At 34.9% G+C, this 21,123-nt stretch overlaps 1 protein-coding gene across 47 annotated transcripts in view; it reads left to right on the top strand.

Moving 5' to 3' along the window:
* SENP6 (SUMO specific peptidase 6) overlaps positions 1-21,123 on the top strand; it is a 112,884-nt gene that overhangs the window by 21,805 nt on the left and 69,956 nt on the right. For 6 of the 47 annotated variants that reach the window (XR_012433655.1, XR_012433654.1, XM_015449163.4 and 3 more), the window contains 4 exons: positions 2,226-2,286; positions 12,403-12,548; positions 13,557-13,661; positions 19,459-19,479. The exons of 1 other annotated variant lie outside the window; for it this stretch is intronic. Coding sequence is in view for 35 of the 46 variants with exons in the window: in XM_005552533.5 (XP_005552590.3) it covers positions 2,226-2,286; positions 12,403-12,548; positions 13,557-13,661; positions 19,459-19,479 (333 nt within the window). In the remaining 11 variants the exon portion in view is untranslated. Of the gene's footprint in view, positions 1-220; positions 266-1,044; positions 1,153-1,685; positions 1,759-2,225; positions 2,287-11,331; positions 11,398-12,402; positions 12,549-13,556; positions 13,662-19,458; positions 19,480-21,123 lie in introns of all 47 variants that reach the window. 40 more of the 47 variants (XR_012433656.1, XM_074037640.1, XM_074037656.1 and 37 more) reach the window with 22 other exon arrangements.

The following is a 21,123-nucleotide window of genomic DNA, read 5'->3' as shown; positions in this document are numbered from 1 at the left end:
TTTTAGGAATATGGTATTCTTAAGAAAACATTTAACTCTTTCACAGTCGCTTTAAGGAAAGAAAAAGCAGTTCTTTATTGATAAATTATTTTACTGTTATTTTCTCCATCTTTTGAAATGTATAAATATATGCTTGTAATACATGTAACCTTATAATTAAAAATTGACCGTACAATGGAAGGCTTCAAAATAAGGAAATTGTTTTTTGTTTTTTAAAAAGGCATTCTGTTCAGGCAGCAGTTTGAAAAGCCACCATTTATCATGAGTAAGTGAACCCAGATTAAGACCCTTGCATTTTGTATGAAAGTTTAAATACTGTAGTATCTTTCTTCCCCAGTTGTGACCACACCCCTACCACATCCATCTTAGGTCAGATTCTCACCAGAGAAAGCAGAACCATTATAAATGATAAACACAGGTGTTTACCCAGACAGAAGTTAAGCAAAGTGTTCATTACACTTTGTTAATCTACTTGGAATGACTGTTGTGTAAAAATTTTAAATGATAGTTTTAATAGAACTTTTTGTATGTTGTGAGATTTGTTTTTAAAATTCAACATTCAGTTTTTTGGCCGGGCGCAGTGGCTCATGCCTGTAATCCTAACACTTTGGAAGGCCAAGGCAGGTGCATCATTTGAGGTCAGGAGTTCAAGATCAGCCTGGCCAACATGGTGAGACCTCATCTCTACTAAAAATACAAAAAATTAGCTGGGTGTGGTGGCGCACACCTGTAATCCCAGCTACTCAGGAGGCTGAGGCGGGAGAATCACTTGAACCCGGGAGGTAGAGTTTGCAGTGAACCCAGATCATGCCATTGCACTCCAGCCTGGGCGACAGAGTAAGACTCTGTCTCAAAAAAACAAAAACAAACAAGAAAACATTGTTTTTAGGTTTTTGATTTATTGATCTTGTTTTCTGCTGGCCAAAATAAACAACAAATTCAGAGATACACAAATATACACATGAAGTTCTACCAAAACTATAAATATGTTAGAGAAATTTTTATACAAGAAGTCATTCAGAATATATTGGCTAAATATTGTAGGTGCTTCACTTCTGTCTGAGCAACAGCTCCGTTCATCATTACCACTTTATGTGCCTTCACCGATGAGATGTTGATTTGAAGTTTTATTTGAAGGAGAACTTTGAACTGGTAAGTCTCTCATTTAAAATCAGTATTTTATGGTTTTCTTTCTTTCATTTCTTTTATACTTTTTCTGATTACTTTAAAATATTAAACAATTATTGTTATATTCAGTATGCATATAGTTTTGAAAAATTAAGAGTTAAATCTGAAATTAAGCTGCATAGAAAATATAACACCTCTTAAACATGTTTGTAAAATGTTTATGAGATAACTTTTATCATTAAAAAAATTTGGGATGTATATAAATGTTGTAATAAAATATTTTACATTTTTGTGTAAATATCTAGGACTTTACAATAAATACCTTAGCTGAGTTGTCTTCGAAAAGGTTGTATTTGATTTTCTTTGGTGGCAGATTTACTATAGTTACACATTTTTTAAAAGCTGTCTTTAAGGTGCTACCTGTTCTGTACATTTCATTTATGAATTGTACTTTTTGGTTCATCATGAGTCTCAGGGATATCAGCTTTTTGAACATGTATCTATTAACAGGTTCATGTTATCTATTAACATGATAACATGATAATTTAATCTTTTAGAATTTCAGGCCAGTGATTTCTCAGTGAAGAGTTGATATTTCCAAGAGTGGTGGAAGTATACTATTTTACCATGGTAATAACACTGGAATTACTTCCTTTTCATTAGCTAAGACTTTCTTTCCTTTCAGTTCATTTCTTCTCCATTATTTTGTTTCTCTTGTCTTTCTATCCTTAATTTTCAATCTAAGACAGAAAGGAAAAATAAGTGAGAATAAACAAAATCCATAGCTAAATAAACAGAATTATGTGTTCATCTATTGTAGGGTTCAGCAAACTATGATCCATGGGCTAATCTTGCGTGCTATCTAATTAGTAATTTTTGTGGGAACATAGCTACATGTATTGTTTATGGCTATTTTCATACAACATATGAGTAGCTACTACAGAGACCCTATGACCTGCAAAGCCTGTGGTCTGGCCCTTTACAGAAAAAGTTTGCTGATTCCCTGAATTAGGTGAACATAGAGGATAAAACCTCAGAATGTAATATAAGGATTATAATTGCTACTTAAGGTTTTTTTCCCCTTATTTTCTGTGTAGTGGGACAAATCTGCTCAGTGTGGATGAAGATGAGGATTCTGAAACCTCAAAAGGAAAAAAGGCAAGTGTTGCTTGAAATATTTTTTTACGTTATATACAAAAAAAATTGTTACCTCAAAAGAAGACCTAATATTTTAAATTTATAAACCCCAGTTACCCACTTTCTCCATCCCAGAGGCAAATGGTGTTCCCAATTTGTTATTTATCACTTTGGGAATGTTTTATGCATTATAAAGAAGAGAAATATTTCTACCTCCCATGTTACACAATTGGTAAGATACTGTGCATGATCTTCCTTTAACTTAATATATCTTGGAGACCATCTGTAAGAGTTCATAAAAACACCTCATTCTTTTCAGTGAGTGCATAGTATTCCATTGTGTTATATACCATTAACCAGTTGCACCTATTGATGAATATTTAGTGTTGTCAACTTTTTAATTCTTTTCTAAAATAATGTGTAAATTAGCCTTCTATATGGGTTATTTTGCAGACATACAAGCGTATCTGTAGAATGAATTCCTAAAAGTTGCACTGCTTTATCAGGACAGGTCCATTTCTAATTTTGGCGTACCAGATTTACACTTGTTCCATCAATATCTGAACGTTATCTGTTTCCCCACACATCTGTCATAATGTCATCAACCTTTGATCTTTGCCAGTGAAAACTGGTATCTCAGTGTAGTTTTAATTTCCATTTTATTTTTTGTGCGGTTGAATATCATTTCATATGTATAGTCTAATTCTTTTCTAAAATAATTGTCAGTTAATATCCTTTGCCTGTTTCTCTATCTGGTCTTTAAGAATATTATTCATAGGAATTCTTTTTATATTTAGTCTAAGACACATTTTTTTTTTTTTTCCACATTTTGACATCTTTGAAATCTGGATGCATCTTATAAGATAGTGTGACACGCTTTAATTATTTTTAAAAACTGTTTTTGGCCAGGCGTAGTGGCGCACGCCTATAATCCTAGCACTTTGAGAAATTGAGGTGGGAGAATTGCTTTAGGTCAGGAGTTTGAGACTACCTGGGCAACATAGTGAGACTCCATCTCTAAAAAATAAAAATTTTTGCACAGTACATACGATAGTGGTATGTTATGTAATAGTTTTATGGGTTTGATGAAATAAGGTATTTTGGAGAAATTGGCCCTTTGCTGTGATACTAGTTGTTAATATATATATGTGTGTGTGTACTGTTTTTTTTTTTTTTGAGACAGAGTCTGGCTCTGTTGCCCAAGATAGAGTGCAGTGGTGCAGTCTCAGCTTACTGCAACCTCCGTCTCCTGGGTTCAGACAATTCTCATGCCTCAGCCACACGGGTAGCTGGGATTACAGGCATACGCCACCATGCCTGGCTAATTTTTGTATTTTTAGTAGAGAACGGGTTTCACCATGTTGGCTAGACTGGTCATGAACTCCTGGCCTCAAGTGATTGTCCTGTCTCTGCCTCCGAAAGTGTTGGGATTACAGACCTGAGCCACCGCACCTGGCCATTACTAAAATTTTAACTCAGGTTTTTCACTAGTCTTTTGTCTTTGCTTATGATGGCTATTGCCATGGGGAAAATATATTTCTTTATGTCATCAAATGTATCATTTTTTCTTTTAAAGGCTTTTGGGTCTACTGTCTTTGTTCTTAATAATGTTAATTTAATAACTTATTTGGGGCTGGGCACGGTGGCTCATGCAAGTAATCCCAACACTTTGGGAGACCAAAGCAGGCAGATCGCTTGAGGTCAGTAGTTCGAGACTAGCCTGGCCAACATGTTGAAACCTCGTCTCTACTAAAAATAGAAAAAATTAGCCAGGTGTGGTAGTGGGCACCTGTAGTCCCAGCTGCTTGGGAGGCTGAGGAAGGAGAATTGCTTGAGCTCAGGAGGCGGAGGTTGCAGTGAGCTGAGATTGCGCCACTGCGCTCCAGCCTGGGTGACAGAGCGGGACTCAGTCTCCAAACAAAAAATAAAACAAAAAAACCCACTTTTATATGCTTTGTCTTATTAGATATGTAAAATAGTTTCACAACAGTAATACCAACATAATTACCAATAAAATGATTTTCAAATTATTTTGTTTCCTAGTTTTTGATGACACATATAACAGGTATATGTGTCTCACTAGGAATGTGTATTTAAATTAGTACATTTTTAAGTAATTTGGAATTGTTTATTTCTGTTTGGTATTCTACCAACTGAATAGAGAGTTAGGTTTGTTGTTGTTGTTGTTTTTAATTTTGTTTTTTGTAGTGAGGAATTGCATTTTATTTTCATTTTAATTTTTATTGTATAAATTTTTTGTATGGTTTCAGCATCACATCTCAAAAGAAGTAATTTTCAGAGAAATCTAATTTTATCTTGATTCCCTTTATTCTGTTTTCCCTATAAGTGACTTGTTTTAAAAATTAGGTGGCTTAGCTTTTTTTTTAATATATATGTAAGCATATACTACTTTTCTTGGAAAAACTATCCATACTGTTTGCTGACACCTTGATTTTCTTACTTAACAGTATTTTATAGAGATCACTCTACAGCAAAGTATTTACAGATCTTTGTCATCCTTTTTATTATATAGTACTCCATTGGATGGATATACTGTAGATATTTAATTTGTCCCTACTGATGAATAGAGATTTTTCCCCCAGTCTTTTGCTATTACATATAAGACTTTACTAAAACCTTGTGCATATATATTTTTTTCATATCTGTGTAGTATATTTGTGGGATTCCTAGAATTGAAGTTGCTATTTCAGAGGTGAAATTCACATGTGATTTTGCTAGATACTGCCAAATTCCCTATCTATAAGTGTTAACATTAGCCATTCCCACTAGCAGTGTATGACTCTATTTCCCTATAATCTTGCAAAATATGTAGTCACACTTGAATTTTTGCTGATCTGAACATAGCACCTTCTTCACATATTTCCTGTATTTACACTGTAAGAATTTGAAGAACTTTTACATTTCCTTTTTTCCCCTGTCTTTCTGTTTTTTTTTTTTTTTCCCCTCTTCAACAGCTCTATTTTGTCATAATTTGAGGAAATTTATTTTGTTTATTTATCTATTGATACTGAGTCTCACTCTCTTGCCCAGGTTGGAGTGCGGTGGTGCAGTATCGGCTCACTGTAACTTCTGCCTCCCGGGTTCAAGCAATTCAAGCAATTCTCCTGCCTCAGCCTCCTGAGTAGTTGGGATTACAGGCGGACACCACCAAACCAGCTAATTTTTATATTTTAGTAGAAGTGGGGTTTCACCATGTTGGTCAGGCTGGTCTTGAACTCCTGACCTCAAATGATCTGCCCACCTTGACCTCCCAAAGTGCTGGGATTACAGGCGTGAACCACTGTGCCTGGCCTGAGGAAATTACTGAATTTGATGTTTTTCTGTTAATAGTATTAAGTTTTTCTTTATGAAGTTTTTCATACTGAAAAACTCTTAAGGTTTTTCCCACTGCAGGTTTTCCTAGCTTTTATTTTAACATCTGGATTTCCTGAAGTGCTGCTTTTTAGGTGTTCTTTACATAGACAAGAAAAAAATAGAAAAAAAGGAGTGAACTGGGTAGATGAAAATAAGATGTGGGTGGGCACGGTGTCTTTTGCCTGTAATCCCAGCACCTTGGTAGGATGAAGCAGGATGATCGTTTGAAGCCAGGAGTTTGAGATCAGCCTGGGCAACAAAATGAGACTCTACCAGAAATAAAAAATAAAAGATGTTTTCTATCACTAACTTATATAGGGCATTGGTCTTAATGTACATATATAGAGCTTTCAGATTTTTTTTTTTTTTTGAGATGGAGGCTTGCTCTTTCGCCCAGGCCAGAGGGCAGTGGTATGATCTCAGCTCATTGCAACCTCTACCTCCTGGATTAAAGGAATTCTCCTGCCTCTGTCTCCAGAGTGACTGGAGACACCACCACGCCACCACGCCTGGCTAATTTTTTATATTTTTAGTAGAGACCATGTTGGTCAGACTGGTCTCGAACTCCTGACCTCATGATCCGCCCACCTCGGCCTCCCAAATTTCTGGGATTACAGGTGTGAACCACTGTGCCTGGCCTGCTTTCAGATTTCTTATGATTTTTTTGTAAAAGTATATGCTTTATTACATATTTTTAAAATGTAAATATTTATGTTTTAAGGTAAAACCTACAGGACACATTGATTTATGTAGTGAACTCTAAAGATCATTTTGATATGATAGTATCATCTATTTTAAATATACATGGACCATCTCTTCTTTAACAGTTAGAAATTTTATATTGTGCCTTTTCCCTCTTAAATTCATATTTCTTCTGTTCAGTTTTCCCACAGAATCTTAATATGATATACTTTTATGTAATTGAAAATCTTTTTATTATCCTATCGCACTTTAATAGAGATATTCTTCACTGAAGATAAACTTTACTGAAGCTTAACATTAAGTAAAACTCCTGCTACTAAAGTTTGTTTTTTTAAAAACTGAGTTATCATTATAATGATTAATGAACACTTGATCTAAAAAGTATTACTATAGATATTTATAATTATTAAATTTATTATGCAAAATAGTATTGGAAATTTATCTTTTAACATGAATGAGGCTGATGGTTTCCCTTTTTATTCATTTAGTTCATCTGTTCATGAATCCGTATTACCTGAATGAAACTTTCTGAATAATTTTACTCTTTCTTAAAAATGGACACGTAACAGTTGTACATATTTATGGAGGGAAATTTATTTTTAAACTTTTTTGTTAGACACAAGTGCTGAGAAATCCTGGTTACATTCTAAGTAGATAAATATGGAAATAGTCTTGCTATAGTATTATCGTACAATTCTTGTTTTATTTGAGACAGAATCTCTTGTCTCCCAGGCTGGAGTGCAGTGGGGCAATCTCGGCTCACTGCAGCCTCTTCCTCCTAGGCTTAAGTGATCCTCCCGCCTCAGCCTCCCAAGTAGCTGGGACTACAGGCGCCTGCCACCACATCTAATTTTTGTATTTTTAGTAGTTTTAGTGGTTTTGCCGTGTTGGCCAGGCTGGTCTCAAACTCCTGACCTCAAGTGATCCACCCACCTTGGCCTCCCAAAGTGCTGGAATTACAGACATGAGCCATCGTGCCTAGCCACAGTTCTTTCCTTTTGAGTTAAATGCCAAAAATTACATAGTGACCAAACATTTAAAAATTAAACATAATTTGTAATCCAGTCATTAGGTCCTGGCCTTCCAGATTTTGGAGAAATACACTAAAAAAGCTTTACCAAGGTTTGAATAGCTAGTATACTTGTTATTTTTAGGTTTCTTTTTTTGTTTTGTTTTGTTTTAACCAAATACTCTCAGAAATAATTGGAAAAACTGAAATCTTGTTATTTTCTGTATGCTTTTGCCAATACAGTACTTTTTTTTTTTTTTTGAGACAAAGTCTCCTGTCCCCCAGGTAGGAGTGCGGTGGCGCGATCTTGGCTCACTACAACCTTCCCCTTCCCAGATTCAAGCAATTCTCCTGCCTTAGCCCCCTGAGTAGCTGGGACTATAGGCATGTGCCACCATGTCCGGTTAGTTTTTGTATTTTTAGTAGAGACAAGGTTTCACTATGTTGGGCAGGCTGGTCTCGAACTCCAGACCTCAGGTGATCCGCCCACCTTGGCCTCCCAAAGTGCTGGGATTACAGGTGTGAGCCACCACGGCCAGCCAGATTGAGGATTTAAAGTTGATTACCATGACTACCATGCTTGATAATCCTTCAGAAAGTCTTTATGTGTCCCAGGGATATATACATATATCTACCTGGATTTTGAATAGCTTACAGGTAATGTATAGATCTGTCAAACTAAAGGAAGAAACTGAGGCAAAATTAATGTAGTTAATAAGTTAATATAGTAAAAATTAATATATATATATATATATATATATATATATGTTTTTTTTTTTTTTTTGAGACAGAGTCTTGCTCTGTAGCCCGGGCTGGAGTGCAGTGGCCGGATCTCAGCTCACTGCAAGCTCCGCCTCCCGGATTTGCGCCATTCTCCTGCCTCAGCCTCCTGAGTAGCTGGGACTACAGGCGCCCGCCACCTCGCCCGGCTAGTTTTTTGTATTTTTAGTAGAGACGGGGTTTCATAATATTATAGTGAGTTTATTTGAGTCACATTTGAGGACTGCAACCTGGGAGCATAGATTTAAGTTGTCCCACATGTATGCTTCGATCAGCAGCAGTTACGAGTGAGTTTTTTAATGAAAAAAAGTAGAGACTATTCCTAAGTTGTTTACCAAGAATTTACATTAAAGTAGCTAACAATAGATACTGATTGGCCATACTTTGTTCTTTGTATCACAAATTCCTGGAACATGAAAATAATGAGTGAGGACTACAATGTGCAACTTGTGATAACTTTTTTTTATGAGATGGAGTCTTTTGTCGCCCAGGCTGGAGTGCAGTGGCATGATGTCAGCTCACTGCAATCTCCGCCTCCTGGGTTCAAGCCATTCTCCTTCCTCAGCCTCCCAAGTAGCTGGGATTACAGGCATGCATCACCATGCCTGGCAAATCTTTATATTTTTAGTAGAGATGGGATTTTGCCATGTTGGTCAGGGTGGTCTCGAACTCCTGACCTCAGGTGATCCACCAGCCTTGACCTCCCAAAGTGCTGGGATTACAGGCGTGAGCCACTGTACCTGGCCAACATTTTAGGTAATTTATCTGCTAGTCAGGAAACTACAGGCAAGAAAAAGCACATAACACCTTTAAATAGTTGCCTTTGGGCATGAGTCGGGGACTATGACTGAAATTCCTTACGTCTCACTGGGCCTCACAGAGCTCAGACTGCTCTGAGCTGTTTTTCTTTCCTCAGGTCCATATGGATCATTGGTTTAAACTATTATAGACTGGTTTCTCCGTTTGAAAATGAGTGTAGAATTAGGAGAAATCCTTTATTTTAGTTCACAGTGTCTTCATATCTTTCCCCTTCTCTTTCACAGAATCTTCTCTTTGCCTTTGGGCGTCTGCAGTTTCACTGTGCTTCTTTTAAGGGATTTATATCTTTTGTTAGTTAAGAAAACATTTTAGTCATTATTTCTGTGGATTTTACCTTTCTACATTATTATTTCTAGACCTTCTAATAGACATAAAACCATCATTAAAAAAAAAAAAAATAAGAAGAATCCCGTAACCTGTATTTCATGTTTAAAAGCAAAAAAGGGAAAAAAAAAAAAGGCTAATGGAATGAAGTATATCTCTGTACCATATTCTGAGTAATTTCCTTAGCTCCATCTTCCGATTTACTTTTATCTTTAGCTCTATCTAAGCTGCTAGGTAATCCATACATTGAATTTTTTTTTGTACTTTTTAAAAATTTCAGTGACATCATTTATAGAACTGCTGTTGGTTCTCTTTCAAAGTTGTATTTCCTATAGTGTGTCTAATTTTTTACTGTTTCAATTCTTTTTTTTTTTTTTCAGAATTTGAGTGCTTTTAACATACGTATGTCTCTAACGTAATGGTTTCATTTAGGTTCTCTTATTATCTGATATTCTTCAGTGCTAAACTTCCTGAATATCAATACTTGTACTTAAATTATATGATGTGTGATAATTTTGGGTGGAAGATAACATTGATAATTTTTTGCATATTTAGTATTCTCAATGAAGTATTCATTGATGCAGCAAATACATATTGAGCACAGTGTTGGAGCAAAACAGATTTTTTTGTTCTTGTGGAACTTAAATTCTAGTAACTTGCTATGCTTATTAGTTACTTAATGATTAATGTTATAAACAGGGGTTGTCATGTTAAAGCTCTAGCCTGAAATCTATTGTCTGTTAGCTACAATGGTTTTTACATTTTTAAATGCTTGGAAGAAGGAATCAAATGAATTCTGTTTCATGACATGTGAACATAATATAAAACTCAAATCTGTGTCCATAAGTAAAGTTTTCTTGGAAAACGGCCATGCCTGTTTATAAATTGTTTGTGGCCACTTTTGTGCTGCAACAACAGATTTGAGTATTTGGACAGAGTTGAGTAGATACAAAGACTATATGATCAAGAAAGCCTAAAATACTTTTAGCCCTTTGCAGAAAAAGTTTGCTGATCCCTGTATCAGTGTTTATTTTGTATAAATGTATTTCATAGATTGATATCCAGAGTCCCCCTTGAAGACTCCCAGTGAATGACTGAAACCCCAGAGAATACTGAATCATATATCCTAGGATGAAGCATTGGTGAAACCATTCCATAAACAAAGTGACTGTCACCCACACTTTAATTGTGTTGCCAGAACACAGGCAGATATTTTTTGTTTTTGTTTTTGGGAGCGTGTGGGTTTAAACACTCTGGACAGTAATACCTGGTTTTAACTATGCCCCACAGCATTGCTACATAGTACCAGAGTTAAGCTGTCCTTTCATGTTTTATGCCCTGGTGCATTTATGAATTAGTATGTACTTCCCTTGCCTGAGTGTTATTCATAATCTCTGAAAAGCTTAACAGTGATACCATAGAAGAACTTTGGAGACAATCTTAGTATGTACTAGCAGAGGAGTGGCTAAATTAAAATATTTTTTGGAATGCAATTGACTGTTAGTAACTGATACCGTAGAAAGCAAAACCATAGATAAAGGGGGACTACTATGTAGTATTGTTGGATAAGTTGTATGTTAACCAGACAGAATAGCAGACTCTAGGCTTGCCAATACTGTCTACTTTCTAGAATTGTCATGAGATTTATATGAGATGATGTAATTCACACAGTATATGACACTAGCAGTTTTCTGGAAATAGCTATATTTTGTTATTATTAAATGCAGTGTTATTGAAGCTTTGTAAACTGATGTTTCTTTGCAAATAATGTTTATAGTTTCAGGTCTGACATCAGTGAAGTCCTTGTTTGTAATTGGTTTTCTAGTCATTTGATCTCTTTTTGAACAAATGGATTCATCTGTTCACAGTAGTTCTCTTGATGCTGTGCTTGCATTACCTGGAAAGCTGTCTTAGGCTGGGGTAGGGCAGTGGATTAAAGTTTTAGGCAATTCCAGACTGAACATATCATCATGATTTTATTAATGGGAGTACTCTAATCTGTGAGATAATCAACCATAAATTTTTAAAAATCTTATTTACACCTTATTTCCTCCCAGTAATTTGATGTAGATTACCAAATTAGGAGCACAAATAAAATGATGGAAAATCAAAACAATTAGGAGGTGAGTAGATTTGCCAGGATTCTAAAATAATTTATATGTTGTATTTTATTTTATTTTATTTTATTTATTTATTTTTTTTGAGACGGAGTCTCGCTCTGTTGCCCAGGCTGGAGTGCAGTGGCTGGATCTCAGCTCACTGCAAGCTCCACCTCCCGGGTTCACGCCATTCTCCTGCCTCAGCCTCCCGAGTAGCTGGGACTACAGGTGCCCACCACCTTGCCTGGCTAGTTTTTTGTATTTTTTAGTAGAGACGGGGTTTCACCGTGTTAGCCAGGATGGTCTCGATCTTGTGACCTCGTGATCCGCCGTCTCGGCCTCCCAAAGTGCTGGGATTACAGGCTTAAGCCACCGCGCCCGGCCTATATATGTTGTATTTTAATTCAACAGTTGTCTCTAAATTTTCTGGGAACTGAAATTGTGTCCTGTAATTGTATAATTGTATGATAAAAGAATCTTTACAAATTTATTTTGCTCCTTTTGCCCGTTATATACTGTGATCTCTCTAAAGTGATTGTTACTGATATGTTTATACTATTATTTGCATCTATTGAAGTATAAAGTATCAATTTCTGTCTGTATAGAAACTTTGATACTAAGGCAAAAGTTCTTACACAAAAGCACAAGTTGAAATGACAGCCGATTGCCATATTTGGCTGTAATGTTCTCCAGATAGCAGCAAGGCCTGATAAGCAGGGGAAATGCTTACTTTTTACTCTCTGGAGAAAGCTGTCCTAAGATCCTCTACCCTAATTGTCTCAAATATCTTTGGAGAGATTTACATAAAAAGAAAGTAATACAATAAACCTCCATGTTCTTACAAATTTGCATTGTCTTTAGGAAAAAAAAGTAGGCAGTTGAATCATTCTTAGATCCATGCCAGTGCTATCCACCATCATTCTAAATAGCTGTACGTTTTCACTACTTTTAAATGGTTTTCAAATAGTTGTTGATAGATTATCACATTATAGCATTTATCGACTCATATTTCTGGATCTTTTTTTACAGTTAAATCGTCGATCTGAAATTGTTGCTAATAGTTCTGGTGAATTCATCTTGAAGACATATGTAAGACGAAACAAGTCTGAAAGTTTTAAAACTTTGAAAGGCAACCCAATTGGACTTAACATGTTGAGCAACAATAAGAAATTGAGGTATAGGCACTTCACCACACATCCTATAGAAAAGATAAAGGAAGAGTTTGACACCAAAAACTTTGAGGCTAACAGGCCCAACCTGTACCTTTTCTTCTGAATTTGTCAAGAGGGCCAAGAGGTAGCATGGTCCCAGTATATGGATTCTTTGCTTTGAATCTTAGGAGTAGGATTGATTGCATTGTCTCTTGTTTCTGAATAAAACATTGCAAGAAATACTTTATTAGGGTGGGATCTCATGATTTTGTTTTCATACGTTTAGTAGAATCTCAGTCATAATATTTGAAGAAGCACAATAGAGTGATGTGGTCATGTCTCCTTTAGGAAATAGTAATCAGGATTGTCTCAATAGGGGACTTAAAAATTTCTTATTCCTCCTTTTTTCAGAAATAACCCACCTTTCCTACTGGTTACCATAGTGAACCACTGTTACTGGTAGGATTGGGTATCAGTAGCAACTCAGAAATAGGGTTGAAACTCACTTTTATTTCTGCTGTCTCAACTTACACATAGACAAATGAAGTACATAAAAGCTCAGTAACTTTCAAGTCAGTGGCAAAATCAGAAATAGTATTTAGGACTCCTGATTTTTATTTTAGAATTCTGCTTTATTTTTTAAATTTTCTCAACCTCCACCTCCCCAGGTTCAAATGATTCCCTGCTGTAGCCTCCTGAGTACCTGGGATTACAGGTGCCCACTACCATGCCCGGCTGAATTTTGTATTTTTTATTAGAGACGGGATTTCACCATGTTGGCCAGGCTGGTCTCAAACTCCTGACCTCAGGTGATCTGCTATTTTTTTAGTTTTCTTTAATTGGACTGGAAACATTTGAAAGACAAATTCAAGAAATGGAAAACTCCCAATAGACAATTGGGTTTATCCATAAATTTTTTAAATTATTATTGGTAAAGGTTTTTGTGTGTGTTCAGATTTTAAAAGATTTCTTTTATAAATGTGTATATAATTTTTCCGTGTTCAAATTATTTTGTGTTTCTTGAATCTGCAGTGAAAATACGCAAAATACGTCATTATGTTCTGGAACTGTAGTTCATGGTAGACGTTTTCATCATGCTCATGCACAGATACCAGTAGTAAAAACAGCAGCCCAAAGGTAAGAATTCTAATTGTCTTTGGTTAGTATATACATGGCATCCTCTTCAATAGGTTTTCACCTTTTTTAACCATTTTTTTCCTTTGTGAAAACTTACTGTTTTAACTGTCTGTAGAGAGATATATCTCTGAAATAATTCATGACATGAAATTATGCTATTTTATATTTGTTTTTGAGTAATCACATTCTGTAAATAGAGAATTTTTCAATAAGACCTATTCTATTGCATTATAATCCAGAGACTCTAAGATGATATTTAAATTAAACTGATTTACAATAATGACCTTACAGTGTTTAACTATCTTCAGTTGGTGGTTTAGCTCTGAAGAGTAAAATTACAGTTAATACCATACTTTGTTTATAAGGCTTATAAAAGTTCATAGCATCAAAACAAGTCACATTAGTTTTAAATGTTGGAGAAAATGTTATTTTGTAGTTTTAGTTAGATTTAGGAGTTCTCATTGATCTTGAAAGTACTGCTTGACTCGAAATAATGAAAGTAACATTTGGAGGACCATTTTTGGAATGTTACATGACCTTTCAGTTGACTGAAATTCTTAGGCTAAAAGAGTTAAATAATCTGTTTATTGCATTATAAACAGTTCCTTATAACTAGTAACGTTTAAAAATTTGGCATATATTTTAGATGCTGTTCTTCATTTTTTAAAAATGTAAAATCTAGACTCATTTAGAAGACATGTCCTGAACCTTGCTATATTTTTCTGTTTACATAGATGTGCCATCAGCTCTTTTACTTAAAAACGTTAAGTAACCTCACACTTCGCGATAAACCAACCTTTTTTTTGCCTTAAATATATTATTGTATCAAATAGTGTTCACATAAGATACTTGAAAAATTTAAAAGGACAAAGAAATTACTATGCATACCAAAAATTGGCTTGCTCTACTGCAAAGTACACAAACAAATCAAGCTCTCTGGCCTACATGTGGCAAAAACATGAGAACAAATAATAAAAGGAGAATAATTAGGGGAGAGAAAAAGAGTAGACACGTGCTCATGCACTGATGATACTAATAGAAACCATTGCTGATAAAGGTGTCTTAATATTCTGATAATGTAGTCTAAGTTTGAAATACTAATTTAAACCTTATAGTCAACTTAGGTGATTCATTTATAACCAAAATTATTACATTATTTTTGCTTTTGAAGTTGTCTGTTAGTTTAGAATTACTAGTGACCTATTCTCCGTTCCTCATTTCCTCATTGGTATGTTAAAAAAAACAGTTAAGAGTCTGGAAATTGGGTTGCGATTTGTTTTACTCTAGGTGTCAACACCTATAACATTTTGCATGTGTATTATTGCTCATTTACATAAAAGATTAGATTCAGTTAATATGAACTTGTATATATTGGTAAAATGTTTAAAATATTGTTAAAATCAACAACCTGAGTTAATTTGTATTTAAGAAATAATCCTGATTGAAAAATTCTTAACGATTAGGGGCAGTAAAGAAAACTGTATAATCAAGTCAGCAGGACAGAAAACTGTATAATCAAGTCAGCAGGACAGATACTACTTACATTTGTCTTTTATTTATTCTGTATAAGAATAAACATTTCTTATTCCAACTGCAGTATGACTGTCACTAAAAAGATTTTGATGTTCAAAGACAAGTCATTGAGAGTTTTTCAGTTTTCTTCCTTCAAAAACATTGAATGATTTTATGCTGCATACCAGGCATAGATGAGGTGCATTAAGATGATTATGATAAAATTCCTACCAGTAAAGCTCAAGTTTGATTGCAGTAGAGGTTGATTAGGGTACAGAAAGACAAGTAAACAAATGATTACATGCAGGGTTAGGGCAGCAGTAGAGATATACAAAATATGTGTAGTGAAACTATAGAGAAGGGAACAAGAATTTATAAAGGAAACATTAAAGGAGTTTTTGAGTGTACCAGGTAGAAGAGGACACTGCATGCAGGAGGAATCACATCTTCAAAGGCACAAAGAAAGGCTTTAACTAAGATTGTTGCTTCCAGGGATTTAGCACAATTGTTAGACTTCAGGTGAGGGTAAACACATTGGCTTTTACAGCTTCTCCTAAATGTTCTTATTTTCTGAAGTCTTTTTTTTTTCTTTTTAATTATAGAGATAGGGTTTTGCTCTGTTGCCCAGGCTGGAGTGTGGTGGCACAGTCATAGCTCACTGCAGCCTCAAACTTCTGGTCTCAAGCAATCCTCCCACTTCAGCCTTCTGAGTAGCTAGGACTACAGGCATGCACCACCGCACTTGGCTAACTTTTAAAACAAATTTTTTTGTAGAGATGTGGTCTCGCTTTGTTACTTAGGCTGGTCTCCAGCTGCAAGCAGTCCTCCTGCCTCAGCATCGTAAAGTGGTGGGTTTACAGGCCTAAGCCACTGCACCTGCCTCAAGTCTTATAATAATTTGAAATGAAAACAAATGCCATCAATCTGGTAATTCATACATAGTGTATTCTTGGGGTGAGTGGTATATCTTGTCTTTTAAGTAAATCAGATGTGCTAAAATCTGGGTAATTTGTAGTTCTTTAGTCATATATGGGAACGAGTGCTTTACACCTTTTTATCTAAACAGAATGAGTGAAGTTTGGTAAAATATCACATTAGATTAGTCTTTGGGACATAATTAAGGTTCAGTCTATTTTCTTAACTACTATTCCAACTGTTAATTAAATTCATATTTAAAAGATAGATTGTTTATACACTAATAATGGTAGAGAAGTATGGAAAAAAAACAAAATGCAGAAGTTTAAAAGTCTATACATACCATCCGTGCCCCTAACTCCAATCAGACTTGTTGAAACAACACATTATATGGGTTTATGTTTTACTTACACTTACACTTTGACTTTTTATTAAGTATAGATAATATTCTTATAAGGTCCTTATAAGTCTTCTTATCATCTAGTCTTCCCCCTCAGGGGGAAATGGATAGCTATGAAAGCTTATGTAATTCATAAATAGGAATATGGGCTTTTGGAATAAGTAATATTTAATTATTAGTGAAAAGCACCATTTTGAGAGGTTTTGTTTGTTTGTTTGTTTGTTTGAGATGGAGTCTCACTCTACTGCCCATGCTGGAGTGCAGTGGTGTGATCTCCACTCACTGCATCCTCCACCTCCTGGGTTTAAGCAGTTCTCTTGCCTCAGCCTCCTGAGTGGCTAAAATTACAGGTGTGTGCCACCATGCTAATTTTTTTTTTTTTGTATTTTTAGTAGAGATGCAGTGTCACTGTGTTGGTCAGGCTGGTCTTGAACTCTTTACCTCAATCCGCCCGCCTTGGCCTCCCAAAGTGCTGGGATTACAAGCTTGAGCCACCACACCTGGCCCATTTTGAGAGAATTTTTGAAGTTGTAAATGAGATCAATGATACCAGAATTTATCTATTAGTCTTTTTCCCTTCCCTTTCTTTTCTTTTTTTTTTTTTTAATGCCACAGTTACAGTACTAATTGAAGGTAATTTTTCTTTTCTATATTGTATGAAATAGTCCAACAAGAATGTAAGTTGACATTTTTACAAAGTCCTGCATTACTAATAATGACTTTTCCCCATTTTTTATGTTTTATTTTAATATGTAAGCAACTCTAAGGAAGGTCTTGATAAAAACACATATCGAAGATACTTGTAAGAATTCCATGACTTGTTAATCAGATATATTATAATGAATGCATTTTTTCTTAAGGATAAGAAAAATGAGCATTGGTGTGTGTCTTTGTATATATATATATTTTTGATTTTTACTGTTTTCCTTTTCCTAACTCCCTTGGCTTATTGGGAAGCATTATACCTAACCCGTTTCTTCTACCTCTGTTCTTCTACCTATTTCCTTTCCTCTGTACAGGTGAGTATAAAAAACAACCAAGGCCAGGCATGGTTGACTTATATCTGTAATCCTAACACTTTGGGAGGGCAAAATAGGAGGATACCCTGAGACCAGGAGTTCAAGACCAGCCTGAGCAACATGGCAAAACCTTGTCTCTGTAAAAAATACAAACATTAGCCAGGCATAGTGGTGCACACCCGTAGTCCCAGCTGCTCGAGGTGGGAGAATCACCTGAGCCTAGGGAGATCAAGGCTACAGTGAACTGTGATTATACCACTGCACTCCAGCTTGGGTGATAGAGCCAGACCCTGTCATCTCAAAAACAAAAACAAGAGAGTACTAAACTGTTCTTATTTCTTGGGCACAGCAGTATAGAATTGGAAATGGCTACATTAGGTATTAATGCCTAACTTTTGGTTTTCATTTTACTTTTTCTGGAAATACAGCTGTATAAGAAATAAATACATAGGATAGGATAGACTAGATTTAAACTTTTATGTTTATATCTTGCTTCGCTTCTTTAATAGGGATGTGATTATATTACCTTGTTTTTCTGTCATTTAACATTTATTTTATGCAAGTTATTCTTTTTTAAATAGCAAAGATAAAATTTCAGATATATTCATGTACATTTATAATGCTTTTCCTTTTGAAAAATTTTTAAAAATTTGTGTTTTTAATGTTTTCATGTAAAAACAAGTTACTATATATTTTTTTCTTCATTTGCTGGGATTAAATCAATATTGTAGTTGCATACTCCACATGATAGGAGTATAAGAATTGATAAAGGAATTTGGGGATTTTGTAATTTATGCTTTGCTGATAGTTCCAAATATTTCATTCCTTTTATTATAAGGAGAAATAATATTAGATGTGAATCTCATTTTATTCTAAATTGAGGGATTATATAATTTCATTCTTGAGTAATTGATGTTAATAGCATTTTGGAGTTTTCATGAACTATGGAGAAGGGTGCAACTTTTATACATTGGACTTGTGATGAGAAGCCATGATTTTAAATTATAGGCCTTTCCTTGTGTCCCAAATCATATACCGTATTTAATCTAAGACTTTCGTGCAAAAGTTTCAGCCTTAACAATTTTTTTTTCTTACTCCGAAGGAAATAATCATACCTGATATTAGGATCAGTCCGGAACCAACACAAATTTTATAACTTCTAGGAAATGCTATTGTTTCTCGAAGTCTATTTCTGTAACAACAGTAGTCTCCTCCTTATTTGTGGTTTTGATTTAACCATTCCCTTTTTAGTACGGAGATTGTTTCTAAATTTGCTATGATGTCATTATTGAATTTTTCAGATATTGAGAATTATGTCCAGGTGAGGAAAGTACATACTATTCATAGAAGTACAAAGGAGGTACCATGGCATTAAACATGAAAGGACAGGCTAACTCTGGTGCTATGTAGCAACACTCTCAGGCATATGATAAAACCAAGTGTAGTATACGGAGCAAAAACCCCGTGTGCTCACAAAAACATTTGCTCATCTTCTGGCAACGTAATCAGAAAATGTGGTTGACAGCCATTTTGTTTATGAAATGTTTCCACCAATGCTTCATTTTGGTATATTGGATTCGGTACTATCCTCCGTTTCAGGCACCCACTGAGGGTCTTGGAACAGATCCTTGGAGAATAGCAGGGAATATTGTGTTCTAACATATCTTCAAATATTTGATAGTTAAAGCCCTTTCAAGAATTTTTTATATTTTTGTGTATTCATCTTCCTGTTAAATATCTAAAAAGATTGTTTATTTTGTGTATTGATAGAAATCGAAAAACAATTTAGACATGACTCAAAACCTAGTGTATTTTATATATGTATATAATGTATTTAAAACAAGTTGATCACATTATAGTTTTGCCTTATGACTATAGTTACTACAACTACAGTGATATATCAACAATGAGGTCTTGCCTCTTACATTTTTTTTCTTTTTCATGTTTTAAGCAGTCTGGACCGAAAAGAAAGGTAAGCTTAATATTGAAGAAATTAGAGCATGGTTATAGTGGTAAAATATAAAATTGTTTATATGTTTTGAAAAACATTTGTTGAATTAGAGTTTATAATTAAAACTTTTTTAATTTTAAATTTTTAGCTGACATGTAATAATTGTACATATTTATGGGATACAGAGTATATATCAATATAGGTATACAATGTGTAATGATCAGATCGGGGTAATTAGTATATCCATCACCTCAAACATTTATTGTTTCTTTGTGTTGTCAGCATTCAAAGTCCCTTTTTCTGGCTTTTTGAAAACATGTATTATAGTTAACCATATTCACCCTAAGTGCCACAGAAAGTGAGAGCTCATTCTTCCTGTCTAGCTGTAATTTTGTATTTGTTAACCCACCTCTCTCCATCCTCTCCTCCCCCACCCTTCTCAGCCTATAGTATCCACAGTTCTACTCTCTAGAATAAAAGGAAACTTGTTGACAATACAACATGGTATTTGGCTTATATAGGTGGTATTTGAGGCTCATTCTGAATGTACAGTTTTCTATGAATGGTTATATTTATGCTAATAAGTGACTACTTTCTTTTAAAATAGAATATTTCAATGCTTTAGTAGTAAAATTGCTTTCAGTTACATTATCAGAATCTTTGTCATTATATTTTAGTGATAATACTCTTGTTTTTCTGCTTTAATAGATGGGGGGCAGGGAAATGTATTAGAACACCTTAAGCTTAGAGTTAAAACTTTAAACATCAAGTGTATTCTCTTCTGACTGAAAAGTAAGAGAATCTTGTGATCAGTCTTCTTCTGTCATTATTTTTTCTCTTTGTAAGAACACTGGCGTTTAGGGGATATTTGAGTGCTATAATGGCATGGAAAAGTGTTTAAGAAAACACACACATTTCTTTGAACGTTTCAAAGTAAAATGATCATAATTGTTCTAAAGTGGGTATCCATAAGAGTAGCTTCTCTGGACTGGGCATGGTGGCTCACGCCTATAATCTTAGCACTTTGGGAGGCCAAAGCAGGAATATCTCTTGAACCCAGGAGTTCCAGACTAGCCTGGGCAACATAGTGAGGCCCTGTCTCTACAAAAAAATAAAATAATTGGCCTGGTATAGGTAGTAAGACAGTAAACAAACCGGAAAGTCCAGCTATTTTTAATTTCCAACCAAATTGTGGAATCAATTTTTAAAAATGAGTCTATAGTGCCTTTCAAATGCGTGAATTTTGACATTTGTATATCAGCTGATGGATTAATATTTTGAATTGATATATGATGGCTCTGCATGGGCATGGTGGCCAGTGCTTCAGTTTTGACAGCATTACCATCCTTGGTGATGACATGGACAGCAATATTTCTACAGTTGTTTGAAATGGTATTTTTGATTACATGCTGCCTTTGAGGCATACACTTTTATTCATTCCAAGTATTTATCGAACCTACTGTTACAGGCATAAGGATACAGTGATGAATAAAACAGACAAGATCCCTGCAGTCCTATAGTTTACTTTCTTATGGAACAAAGACTAATACTGAATAAGTAAAACATGAAATAATAATTTCTATGTAGAGAAGTGTAATGGGTGATGTGATAGACTGACAGTACGATTTCTTTAAATTGCATATTCAGGGAAACTCTTTACTATGA

The sequence above is a fragment of the Macaca fascicularis genome, chromosome 4, assembly GCF_037993035.2.
Source record: "Macaca fascicularis isolate 582-1 chromosome 4, T2T-MFA8v1.1".
Lineage (NCBI taxonomy): Eukaryota > Metazoa > Chordata > Mammalia > Primates > Cercopithecidae > Macaca > Macaca fascicularis.
Note: the sequence above shows the minus strand (reverse complement) of the source record. Positions and strands in the feature narration are given on the sequence as shown.